This window comes from Natator depressus, chromosome 12 (assembly GCF_965152275.1).
Source record: "Natator depressus isolate rNatDep1 chromosome 12, rNatDep2.hap1, whole genome shotgun sequence".
Lineage (NCBI taxonomy): Eukaryota > Metazoa > Chordata > Testudines > Cheloniidae > Natator > Natator depressus.
The window spans coordinates 25850036-25863649 of NC_134245.1; the positions used below are offsets into that span (position 1 = coordinate 25850036).

At 40.6% G+C, this 13614-nt stretch overlaps 1 protein-coding gene across 2 annotated transcripts in view; it reads left to right on the forward strand.

Annotated features, from left to right (window-relative positions):
- The window catches only part of CDH16 (cadherin 16), a 64149-nt gene extending 50744 nt beyond the window's left edge, over positions 1-13405 (forward strand). For both annotated transcript variants that reach the window (XM_074968781.1, XM_074968782.1), the window contains 5 exons: positions 294-427; positions 3721-3960; positions 6294-6410; positions 11550-11666; positions 11992-13405. In XM_074968781.1, the coding sequence (XP_074824882.1) occupies positions 294-427; positions 3721-3960; positions 6294-6410; positions 11550-11666; positions 11992-12086 (703 nt within the window). In that variant the 3' untranslated portion in view covers positions 12087-13405. The remainder of the gene's footprint in view (positions 1-293; positions 428-3720; positions 3961-6293; positions 6411-11549; positions 11667-11991) is intronic.
- Positions 13406-13614: the final 209 nt, after the last annotated feature.

Genomic DNA, 13614 nt, shown 5'->3' on the forward strand with positions numbered 1-13614 from the left:
TTTAGCAGATTGGAATTTTCTTCCTTTAATTTCACGCTGGTGATTTTGACTTTACGCCACAGTCTGAACTGTTGAGGGGAAAGGTGAAGTGAATTATATAATTAATAGCTGCATCATAACTGTGCATAGTAGAATTGACAGGCTAATGAGGAATAAAGCATATTCTGCTCGTTGTGAATGTGCAATGATATTCCAGGCTAATAACAAAGCAGTAGGCCATGGTCTGATTATTCATTTAATAAAATATTAAATGAACATACTATAGATCACCTCTATCACATTTCACTTTACAGTTACTCCCTAAGAAATGATTCAATGAACTGGCTTTCCATTGATGAGCATTCTGGAGAAGTTAGAGTCATGCAGACTTTGGACAGAGAAATGATGCAGAATGTTTACACAGTGCAGGTTATTGCTCAGGACAAAGGTAAGAATGTGTATTTGGTTTTGGATGAGAGAGGTTTCTTTTGCTCTCAGGCACAGGGAAGAGATAGAGGACCAAACTCAGAGGTGATGCAAACAGGTTTGTAAGTGGATATATGTCTAAATAAGACATTCAGTCTACATTGGCATAACATATACATTTGCAAAAAGGGAGACAGAAAAGATTTACTTTTTCTAGACTTTGACACACTTCTCAGATTGGAGTTTCTCCATGTAGTTTGTCTCGATTACAAAGACAGGAGCATCATGAGTCTATGAAACCTTGCATGATTTCACTAATTTTGCAAACAGCATGGAGAGAGAGATTTCTAGCTTAAGCTTCAGAGGGGTAGCCGTGTTAGTCTGGATCTGTAAAAGCAGCAAAGAGTCCTGTGGCACCTTATAAGGTGCCACAGGACTCTTTGCCACTTCTAGCTTAAGGTTTCACTCCTGCTTACTTTAGGAACATGGGACTAAAGACTTCTGTAAGCAGTGCTGGGCTTGTGTTTATATTATGAGGTAAAAACTGTCAGTTTTGTCATTACCGTATATGAAATGTGCAGCAGAACACACCTTCACCAAAATCCTTCCTTCATGGACTTACTGGTGGTCCATTTACTACCGAAAAGGACAGGTTGCACCTCCTGGACCTATGCATTATCTATGCATCCAAGTCTGAGATATACAGACTGCAAGGATTAGTAGTTTTGACAATCTGTTACAGCCAAATTCTGCTCTCATTTATATGATGTAAGTTTGAAGTAACATCACTAAGTCATCAAATTTACATCAATGTAATTGAGAGAAGACTCTCCTCTTTTGTTTCACCAACGAACCAACCTTCAAACCAACCAACCAACCTGAGATATCACTTTTTCCCCCCCCAGGGTGTTTTGTCAATTTAAAAATAAAGTGACCACTACAGAGCTGGGAAACTTAAGGGAAATTGATTAATGCCAAGAAAACAAATTATTTAACAAATATTTTGAAACATACCTAAAGAAAAACTAGTTACTCTTTCTGTGGTGAAATGGCTTTGATTAACAGTCTGTCTTCCCATCCCCCTCCACTACTAAGAATTGTATATGGATGGCCTTATTGAAATGTCCAGACTTAAAAAACTCTTTCAGTTGTATTTAACAAGAGGGCTTGTTGAGTGATATTCAATTCACGTTCAGCATCACAAACAGCATAACTTGATTTTGATTTTTCTAACTCTACCACCACTGCAATCAGTGGACACAGGTGCATGGTCTGATTGTATGGATGGAAAATGACGAGGTTGTTTTTTAAAGACCAAAGCTGTTAAGTAAAGCATATCAACCATTTATTCCTATAAACACTGCTTCTCAGCAATGATTCACACTTCAATGATGTCACGAACAAATTTACTTAAAAAAACCCCAACTAATTCAGACAAGAACATTCGTCTTTCAGCCTGTCTGATTCACACCTGTGTCTGACACCAGACAGAGAATTTACTATTGTCACTGTCAATGAAAGAATCATATGTGAACGCAAGTATTGTAATTATATAAAAATCTTGTGTGTCATATGAAGCAGTAGTCATCTGGCTGCAGTGTGTAGTGGATGAAAGGCTTGGCATTCAAATTGCCTAAACCCAACACCACCACTGAATGGTAAATCACTGAATGCATTTAAAAGGGCAAGGTCAAGGAAATGACTGATCACATTTCTTTATACACAATTGCAGTGAGAAACAAATTGGATGATTCATTCTAAAATATAAATAGCCACAAGTGTTCAAAAGGCCCAATCCTGCAAGGCACCGAAGCCAGTAGGAGTTGAGGCAGCTCAGCACCTTATGGAAGGAACTTGGCACATCCCAGGATTGCATCCTGATGTCTTAGCTTAGTGTTCCCTCGTTTCTGCTGGAGGGTCCATTCATAGAACTATCTGTAACCGCACACATAGTGTTCTGAGTACTGACCGGGCAACAGTGGAATCGCCTCTACAGTTCTAACACAGATACTGGCTGCTACTACTTAGTAAGGGATCTTTTAATCCTACCGTCACTTTATCAAATTTATATTGGTAAAGGTGCTAGTGACTCAACTTGAGGCTCACAGGACTTGCCACACAATACGAGTCATTCTGGCTTTTGATCATTTGGTTGGGACAGAGTACATGGACAGCCTTGGCGCGTATCTTTGTCCATTAACTCTGACAGGGATTTCATGACTATACTGATTAGGTCCGATATTTGGGAAGTATTTGCCAATACATATTTTATTTTATTTTATTGCAACTTCTAAGAAATATCAATGGGTTCACCTAAGAGCATCCTCCTCGCATGGTTGAGACTTAAATTCTCATCCGTTGAACATCTTTGTCACCCTTCTTTAGATTCTCTGATCTAGGAACATGCCTTTTATGAAGAGCTTAAAATTATAGATGTTCCTTTGAGTGTGGCTGTATCAAGGCAGCATAAAGAGGTGTTTTTATCCCTTTCTCCTACAAGTGATATCTATGTCATACATCACATGAAAGACTGCATTCAGACCCAAGTACTGAGTTTAAAAAAATAAAGATTATTGGTTTTAATTTTACCAATGCACTAAAGACAGCTGGGGGCCATGTTTTCAGCTGTTGTCACTAAATGTGCAGACACAAAAATGCATGCATACATGTGTGCGCACAAACAAGAATTTGGTCATGCAGACTGGATGCTGTAATTGAGTGCATTTCACTTGTATGCTAGCAATCAATAGATGTAAATGGTTGAGAACACCTGAAAATTTGGCACTGGAAAGTCTACACTGACTTCTTATGGCGAGAAAGGGTTAGGATTTCTGACAAAGTTAGATAAGGAAATGTGCTTTCATACTCCTCATTACAAGTTACTTGAAGGTTCTCAAGACCAAATGAGTCATGCTGTATGGCCAGGCTGAAAATGTGAGGAAGCTTCCAAGATACTAGCTGTTATATTACCTAAGATGTTCACCCATGATTGCATTATAGTATCTGATTCAGAACTGTATTCTATTAAGGCTTTCTGTGAACCTCATTTCCTTTATATGCCTGTCTGGTTTCACGGAATTACACAAACCTTCCCACTTCCTCAAGTTTTATGGCCAAAGCTTTCAAAAGGGCTCAGCACCCAGAATCAAGGCCAGATTTTCAAAACAGTTCAGTATGCTGGGTGCCAGTTGGGTACTGAACACTTTTGAAGATTTGCTTCCAGAAGAGCAAGGAAATATTGTAAACAGCAGTAATTCCAGCTCAGAAATAATTTCACTGCAATTTTATCTGTTTCACTTTGTGGTTTTCTTGCAGGTAGCCCATCAATGATGGTCACTGCTGATATAGCAATCCGCATCTTGGATGTCAATGATAATTCTCCATTCCTAGTAGGAGACTACTCCAGATCCCATCTCTGCACACCTCAGAGGGAAAAGCAATCCATCATTATCAGTGCATTTGACCCTGATGGGGCAGAAAACAGTGTCCCATTGATTTTTGCTCTTGCCAATAGCCCCATGCTTCGGAGAAACTGGAGGATCAACCTGATCAATGGTGTGTGAATGGTAACTATAGGGTTCATTACAGAGAAGTGATCGAAACCCTGTTTTAGTCCCGCTCTAACTTTGTCTTAGGAAAATTGTTTGGGCTGAGAATTCCCATGTTGAACACGAAGGCCAAGGAGAATGTTTGTGGGAAGTGGGAAGGACATCTGGCAAATGGTTTTGAACTACAGGTCACTAAGAAGTTATTTTGATTTCAAAATTTGCCTTTTGTCCTTTTTTTTGGTCTTACACCAACAGCTTTTTACTACACTTTCAAATGTTCCACATGGTTAAACACCCCTGGAAAAAGAAAAGGAGGACTTGTGGCACCTTAGAGACTAACAAATCTATTTGAGCATAAGCTTTCGTGAGCTACAGCTCACTTCATCGGATGCATTCAGCTCAAATAAATTTGTTAGTCTCTAAGGTGCCACAAGTACTCCTTTTCTTTTTGCGAATACAGACTAACACGGCTGCTACTCTGAAACCTCTCACCCCTGGAAATCTCAGGATGTATCTGAAGGAGAGGAGTTTTAATTAAGCCAAATGGTGAAATATTATTTGTTATGGATGGTTTGGGGGTCCAATCCTGCTCCCTTTGATTTCAATGGGAGTTACTGACCCAATTCCTGCGCTTAATAATGCCAATGGGAGTTTTTGTCATTGGCTTCAAGTAGGAGTAGGATCAGCACTTGATCATGCTCCTTCAATTGTCTGGTTTCAGCCTAGAGAGAGCAATAGGATTTTTCCATAGCTAACTGCTGAACTGATAGTTCTCCATTCCACTCAAGTGGTGGAGGGCAGTATTTTTGGAGTGGGGTCGGGGGGCCAGCATTCCAGGTCAGCACATAAGGGTTGTTTTATTAGGGAGAACCAGTAGGTTTTCCCCCCTTAGGTAAGACTGAAAATATAGTCCCATTATAAGGCTGATTTTGATCTCCTTGTAACTTTTAAAGAAGAGTAATAGTCTCATGCTTTCCAGCTCTTTCAGTTAAGTCTCAATAGCAACTAGAAGATTTTCTGAAAATGCTGATTAAACTGAGTAGGCACTTGGAGATCAAAAGATTTTAAAATGGCTCCTTGTTGAAACCTTTGGAAATTGTCTTCTGTGTGTTTGTGCCCATCTGACTACCCCATTAGATAACATTACATAGAAAATTTCAAACATTTTCAAGTTTGGTTCCCACAAGTGGCAGTTTTCAAAGGCAGGAGCAGTAAAGTGTTTAAGAAACTGTCAATATTTGAAAGCCAGATGTGATTATCATTCAATGATGAAGCTTACTGAGAAAGGAATTATAGCAACAGAGAAAGGTTTTGTCGTCAGCCTCTGAACTAATTCAACCTCTGGTTAGTTTTCAAAAGTCAAAGGAAGTTCTCACATCTGGCAAATAGATCTACGAGGTGTTTACATGGAAGATGCATAGATACCAGCTGTATAAAACTCTAAGATAGAGAGATAGATGGGTCACTAGGGATTTTAATATAATATTTGTGTTAGTCAGATACCAAAATCAACGTATTTTCTCTTAATTATTGTTAATGGGAAATGTTACTTAATATATTTGTCAATGGACAATAAGATTTTTTAGGAAGTAAGTCCTTATTATTGTTGTTTCTTGATAATAATGTTGTAAATATAGTTTAATAGGAAAGTGTATATCGTTGTTATGGTAACATTATGTATGCATCCTTGCAGTTGATATTGATCACTGTGTGTCCTTAATATATGTGTGTGTGTGTGTGTGTGTGTGTGTGTGTGTGTGTGTGTGTGTGTGTATTTCCTCTCTCCTTTGTGTATTTTGAGGTTTCTGATGGAATGGGGTTTACTTTGGGTCAGAGTTAAGGTTGCTATGATGTGACATAACACACATTTCTGATAAAAATAATGGGTGAAATCATCACCCCTCCTCTTAGTGGCCAGGTAAAATTGCCAGAGCAGCAAAAAGGAGGCCTACAAATCCTGGCTCCAACTGGGGGAAAATTATCCTGGCGCCAGGTCCGTGGAAGACAGCTGTACGGCTGTCTCGCAAGCACCCCTTTGCAAGCCCTGGACAAGAGCAGGGGCTGGCCTGGGAGGGGTACGTTAGAGGCAGGGCAGAACATAGTGCTGCAGAGATTCCAGGCAGTGCTACAGACCATATGGTGGCGCAGGGAGGCTGCTGTAACTTAGCCCCACAGCTTCCTAAGGTACACAGCAGCCCAGGATCAGTGTAAGGTTAGAAAAGAGGGAGTGACTGCAAGCCACAGCTGGTTTGTTTTGTTGTCCCCCCCCCTTCCCTCCTCATTCCCAGTTCTGATATTTGTCCTTCTGTTTCATTTTGCATGTTCTCTGTTACTCCGCAGACACACATGCTTATCTCACCATGGGAATCAGTTGGCTGGAACCCAAAGTGCACCTTGTTACCTTTATCCTGAAAGACAGTGGAACTCCATCTAAAGCCCAACACATTCAACTACCAGGTAATAAGAAGGCATTTCATGCTGAGAGGGTTCTTATAACGAAGTCCATTAATCTACTCCAGTGGTTCTCAAACTGTGGTCGGGACCCTATTTTAATGGGGTCACAAGGGCTGGCTTAGACTTGCTGGGACCAGAGCTGAAGCCCAAGCCCCACTGCCCGGGGCCAAAGCCCAAGGGCTTCAGCCCTGGGCAGGGGTGCTCAGGTTACAGGCCCCCTGCTGAGGTTGAAGCCCTTGGGCTTTGGCCTCCCCACCTGGGGCAGTGGGGCTTGGGCTTTGCCCCCCTACACCCGGGGTGGCGGGGCTCAGGCTTTGGTCCCCTCTCCTGGGGTCGTGTAGTAATTTTTGTTGTCAGAAGGGGGTCACGGTTCAATGAAGTTTGAGAACCCCCGATCTACTCTTTTCTCCACATTAATAAGTTAAGGAGTTACAAAGATCTTCCTTTGTAAATTATGGTCTCTACTAGCCTCTCTTTTCCGCTCTTTCCATGTGGCACCTGTAATGTAGCGCCAGCAGTGGAATGTCATTTCAGGTCGCACTCACTCAGTTCGCTTTCTGGGTTTTAATCTGGAGGGTGTTTTTTTATAATCACACTGGTGTTCTGTTATTCAAGCCGTTCTCATTATATACAACACCCCATGCGCCACCCTGGAGCTGCAATTTTAAAGCTGTCAGGAAAGACATCTGCTTGTAAAAATAGTTTTGCCTCACTTCAGGCAGACAAAGAGTTGGTAACAGCAGAGAGATCTCGCACGGGGGGAGATGCAGGGTCAAGTGCAACCTCAGGAAAGTCCCTGATTTGACACGGTTGCTCAGATATGCTGGCTGCAAAGGTGGCACGCCTGCGAAGAGCCAATAGCAGCAGCAGAACGTCTTGGGGTGGGTGATTGCTCCACATTTCAACTAGAGACACAGTGCACCCATGGCAACCCTCTGAAAGGAAGAAGGATCACTAAGAGACCGCCTGGCAAAGAGAAGACACACAAAGAAGGACCAGAAAATCCAAGGATACTCTTTGGACCACTCTTGGTCACTTCCAAATGAAGGGCTAAATAATTACAGCTCCCCTTTGCCAATACCCTAGGAAGGGGAGCAGGCACAGGGAGCCTCTCCAACTAGCACATCAGGGCAGGAGCCAGACAGCATAGACCTAATATTCAGGCTGTGTGGGGCCGGTGACCACACCAAGCAGCATGGTCATCAAGGCTAGCAGCATGGGCAGAATAATCTACTTCAGGTTCAAAAGAAGGCACGTGCCATAGCACAGCACAGTCTGCTGGTATATAAAGCTAGCAAACCTGTCCTACGTGGCTCTAAGTGGTGTAGAGAAAATTATAACATTAAAAAGTGAAAGCAGCTCAGAACAGGAGGAGTATCACAGGTGTCATCTTTTGAGTCTGTGCCAGTGTAATTCTGAGCAGTTTATATGAGCTTATGTTTGTTTTGTCTGAATTCATAAGATGTTTCAAAAGCCTCAGTTACATTTTATAAGGTCAGCAGGCACTTACATTTTTGAGAGCCCATCGCAATAGATGTGCGTGGGTTCAGGAGTCTGTAATGTTTTGATATTTGTATTTAAAATTGCTACACAGATTCATCTGCATGCATTGCACTTGTATTTGAAAGAGAACCATTTAGAGGGGCTATTTTAAGGATCACTAAGTGGAACATCCTTAGTGCGAACACACTGAAAAGATAAATGGAAACATTTAATATCGATGCATCATTATTCCTCTGCACCCCAGTTGTCTGTAATCAGACTACTGTTCCAAAGACTGCAGTAAGAAAGTAAATACATATAATGAACTGTAGCAGTAACACAATTCATTAACACAGGCACTTACTTTCAAATAAGAGAATTCTGTGATTTCAGTGGCAAAATCATAGCACACCTATAGCGCTGGGAAGACAGGAGAGAAGAGTACACTAAAAGTCTCTTTCACCCTCACAAGATCATGACAGGTTACTGAGCTATTGCTCCGTTGAACACTAAGGGCATGGACCTTATGAATGGAGGCATTGCCATACCAGGTCAGGCTGAAGTCTGTCTACTCCATAGTCTCTGATAGGCTATGTGTATACAGGGATAAAAGATCCGCAGCATGGCCATGGCTGGCCTGGGTCAACTAACTCAGGCTTGCAGGGCTCAGGATGCAGGGCTAAAATTGCTGTCTAGGCATTCGGGCTCAGGCTAGAGCACAAGCTCTGGGACCCTCCACCTCTGAAGGTCCCAGAGCTTGGGCTCCAGCCTGAGCACGAACATCTCCATGGTGATTTTTCATCCCTGGAGTCTGAGCCCCACGAGCCCAAGTCAGCTGACCTGGGCCAGCAGTGGGTTTTTTATCCCTTTGTAGATGTAGCTATAAAGGCCAGTGTCTGATGCTTCAGAGGAAGGTCTAAGAACTCACAGTAGGCAGACCTGGGAAATTTGACCCCCCAGCCCACCCCAGTAATCTACCAATCTAATCTAATAGACATTGGTTTAAACCCTGATGTATGAGATTTAATATCCTTTCCAAAATTGTTGTGAGCATTAACTGTTATAACTTTGGATATTCTTGTTATCCATTACATGACAAATCCCTTTTTGAATCTTGCTAAGTTCCTGGCCTCAATGACTTCTTTTGCAATGACATCTAAATGTGTGAAAAAGTCTTCCCTTTTATCGGTTTTGAATTTGCCACCTTTTAATTTCATTGAATGTCCCATGATCCAAGTCTTATTGAAGTCAATAGAAAGATTCCCTTTGACTTCAATGGTCTTGGGATTGGGTCTTTAGTGAAACTGACTAGTGCATCTGTGAGTTTACGTAGACAAATGCTCCACTTTAAATACATGATTAGTCTTACTGAACTCAAAAGGACTACTCATGTGCAAGTTAAGCACAAGCATAAATCTTTGCAGGATGGGTGCTCAAGAATTTCACAGAGATTTGGTCACACAAAGCTTTTGTCAAACAATTTGAATCTCAAATAAATGTATAAAGTCACAGGTCTGTTTGCAGACAATCTATGAACAGGAAAAAGAGCGACATTCACCTTATAAATTATTTGTTGTAAGTTGTTCACCTGGTTCTATTAATGCAAATGATTTTCTCACAAAAGGGTTAAAACTGATATCTCAGAATTTAGGCTTTGTTGGTACGTACAGAATTGATTACAAGCCAAGCTCTTGCTTTTAAAATGTTAGTTTATACAGCTAACTGTGCTAAGTAGGGTTGGAAAGTTGTTATTGCTGAAGATGTTACAACTTTAAAATAATTTTGCTAATGATTTCTTTGCAATTTCTCTCCCTGTCACATTGCTAGCTAGGGCTAAAAATATACGGAAGATGGTTTTTATTTTTGCCAAATAGCTAGGCGAGGGCAGAGAAATGATTCAGGGTTGTTTACACCTCTGATATGCGAGGTGCTCATCAAAAAAATTGGTTGAGAATGGGGATGGGTGAACTAATCTGGGCAAAATAAACCCTGAATCCTAGTCTGAAGCTGACCTGAGTTCCCATCTGTTTGAGTTTTACCCATATGAATACCAGGTCTTTGCCTGTGTCTGCTTATCCTTTTCTTTCATAGTTTTAGGTAATTTTCTCTGATTCCCATTCTTGGATTGTCAAGAAGGTGGATTTATTTTGTTGCAAATAAGGCAGAGCTGAGTTCAGCTGCAAACTCAGGCTCCTCTTCCTTTCCCAACCTTGTAAACCTGTGTGATCGGGATCCCGGGGGAGCCGCACTGAGATCACTCAATTAGGGTGAACTGCAAAGAATGGGGCATGCCATCCCCAAAGCTGGTGGATATTCCAACACTTAAATTTACCAAACCAACACAAAACTGCTTCTATAATACCTTACTGGTTACTGAGAAGCCAGCACAGTTCCCTTCAAGCAATCCAGCATCAGGCCTCCTCCCAGACACCCAAGTCAAATGTAATGAGGCTTACTGAAAATCTTATTCATCATATCAAAACGTTCTACCAATCCCAAAGGATTACACACATTACCTCTCAGGTTAATGAATATTCCAGATCTTGCCCAAACACACGCTTACAGCCAATTCTTATAACTAAACTAAAATTTATTAAAAGAGAAAAGAGAGAGTATTGGTTAAAAGATCAGTATACATACAGACATGAGTACAGTTCTGAGATCAGATTCATAGTGGAGATGGTGAGCTTTATAGTTACAAAGGGTTCTTTCAGATTTAGTCAATAGGTTCAATGTCCATATTCAGGGCGATCCAGTTAGGACTGGAGATCTCAGCCTTATGTCTTAAGCTTCCCCTGCATGAAGCAACAAGTAGATCTGAGGTAAAAAGGATCAGGACTCGAGGGGGTTTTATACAGTTCCAGGCCTTCTCTTGACAGGTTGGAGTCCTCAGGCGAACAGTAGGCAATCATGGAGACTTTGAAATAAACCTATTTTCTCAGCATCACCGGTAATTAGCTTCACAGATTAACATAAGACAATTGCTTGTTTTCCACCATTCGCAGGTGATTTACTATACATTTCAAAGAGAGATGAATACTGTGCTATCCTATGTTTATAGTTCATTTAAATGTTAATACTTCCTTTTGATCTCTGAATTAACAGAATAGACAGGGACTGCTCGATTACATTGATAACAATATATATGTAAACACACAAAAACACAAACATTATCTACCAATATGTCCCTAAAGGTTGAATCTGGATCAATCAGCCTGCAAGCTGCTTAGCCCTTTCTGGCCATGCATCACACTTTGTATAAGATTCATTGCAATTATATAACAGTGGTAGCAACAATGATTTGCAAGGTCATACTCTAATCAGACAACGTCACACCCTGCCTTACATTTGTACTAAACTTTACCACAAGAATCAGTACAGGCAATATAGGCAGGTATGCCTTATCCAACTATTGTTAGTACAGACTTTTTTTAAAAAAAAGGGGGGGGGGAAGGGTGGGAACATGTTAGAGAATGTGCCCACTTGGGAATTGATTGCTCCAGGCAGGCACAAGATCTGTCCATGTGGAGCTCATCATCCTCCCCTCCAGTTTGAGTTCTGACGAGAATGCTCTTTCAACTCAGGGGATTGTCCCTATTCATTTCTGATCTCTCTCGTGGGAGTTAATCCTGAATTCTTTGTCTTTCCTTTTGAACCCAGTGACTATTTGCTTGTGTACCATGGAAGGAGAATGCATGCAAGAGGTTGGAAGAATGGAAGGGAAGCCTACAGTGATTTCTGCAGTGAGCGTTATTGTTGGTACCTTGGGAACTATAGGTATGGAATTGCCCACAAAAACAAAACAAACCAGAGTCTACTTTGTTTTAGAGAATCTATTCTCAGCTCATTTCTAGCTGAGGTAGCATTTCAGTGGAAGTATTCTCTGATACACAAGCTTTGTTTTGATATTCTTATTATTATCTGCCATAATGTTCACATTTTTTTCTTCTTCACTTCCAATATCATTTACAAAAACAAAAAACAAAAAGAGCAAAAAACAACAACGTCTGGTTTATGAATTGTTCTAATACAAAAATGTGAACACTGACAAAGCTTCAACTCGTTAGCTTCAACTCATTTTGTTTTCCATTTCTCCCCCCAGGTTTCTTCATGCTCATAATCTTTGTTCATTTGACCCTCCTGGGAGCTAATAAAAAGAAGAAACGCAAAGCTTGTGACAACCTTTATAGTCCATGACATGCATGACACAGCAAAATAATGGCTCAGCTTATTTTACAAAACACTTGCAAATGGATAGGTCAGCCAACACAGTGTGTGTGTCAAATCACATTCAATATGGTACAGTATATGGGATTATGACACAAAGAGTGCAGTGACTGAACTCCCTAAGTAACTGAAATGTCATCTCTCTTTAATCTAGGAAACCTCCTTCAACTAAGAAAACAAACTAGAATGGTTTTTGTTACTGTAAGAATGTTTGTTTGAATTTGTTTGAAAAAGTAAATTGGGAACAGACAGAGAGGATCAAAGACCCAGGGACTCCAGGTTTGTATCATCTTCAGCAGCAGAAATGTGATTCCTTTCTCTCTTTAAGGGCCTGATTCTAAAAGGTACTGAATAGGTACTCTTAACTGGGTATTGAGGGCATTCAGCACCTTGCAGGATTGAGCCCAAATAGAAAGCCCTACCTTGTTCCCATTCATGTCAGTAGTGAAACTCCTGATGACTTGAATGAAAGCAGGATCAGGCCCCAAATAACTAAGTAAGAGAGCAGCACAAGGTCTAGGTTAGTCTGGACTCCATGGAAGCCTTGCTGATTTGGTAGAAACTTGTTCCCTCTTTTCTTTAGATAGGGTACTTATTATTAGAAAATTGCCTTGTATCCCTGATGCGATAAGCAGTGTTAGCCTGTCTTGCAATATAATAGAGTAGCCCAATCACATTGTCTGTGTATAATTCACTTCAATCCCCCTTTGTAAGACTGAATTTTTAACAATAATTGCTGAAAAACAACCAGTAGCCATTTTACATCCCTGTTCATTCTTACAAATAGTACTCTCAACTCTCTTCGTCCTGCCCCTTGGAAGTTCATGGGTTCTAGTTATTCAGTGACAAGATCAGAAACTGCAAATGAAAGCTGAAGTACTTTTCAGAGTTACCATTTTAGTGGCCTCATTCAGCACTGTGGAAAAATACTCTTCTGTTCCTTCTGCTCCAGCTTACTGCAAGTGAAAAATAATAACTTTTGCTTTAAAAGATTCTAAAGAATTGTAGATTTCTGAGAAGCTATCATTTTCTACCTGCTGTGAAATTTTCATGGGGCACTAAGCAATTTGGGAGGCTAAATGATGATCGGAGCTCATGAATTTTATAGTGCTATAAATTGTATGAATCCAATAGAGTTAATTAAATATTGTAATTAAACGACCCTTTTGTTTTCTCTGATAAGTTAAGTGACCTATAAACTAGACTCTGTTCACTAAAGTATTTCTCTGCTATTATGTTGGAAAATAAATATGCACTATAAGAAATTAAAGCAACAACATTAACGCTCATTTCAGATCTCTGCTATTCAATTAAATCTACACAAGAAGGTACTGCTTTTCACATTGTTTCCCATGGCCATGAAACATCAGCAAGGAAACACTGCCAATAAACATTGAGATTTAATATTTACTGAGCCTGAATCTCAGGTCTAGCCCAGTTGCTGGGAAGCTGGTTGAACTGACTTCCTGAGAAATCCCTGGTGTGAGTGAAATCCTTG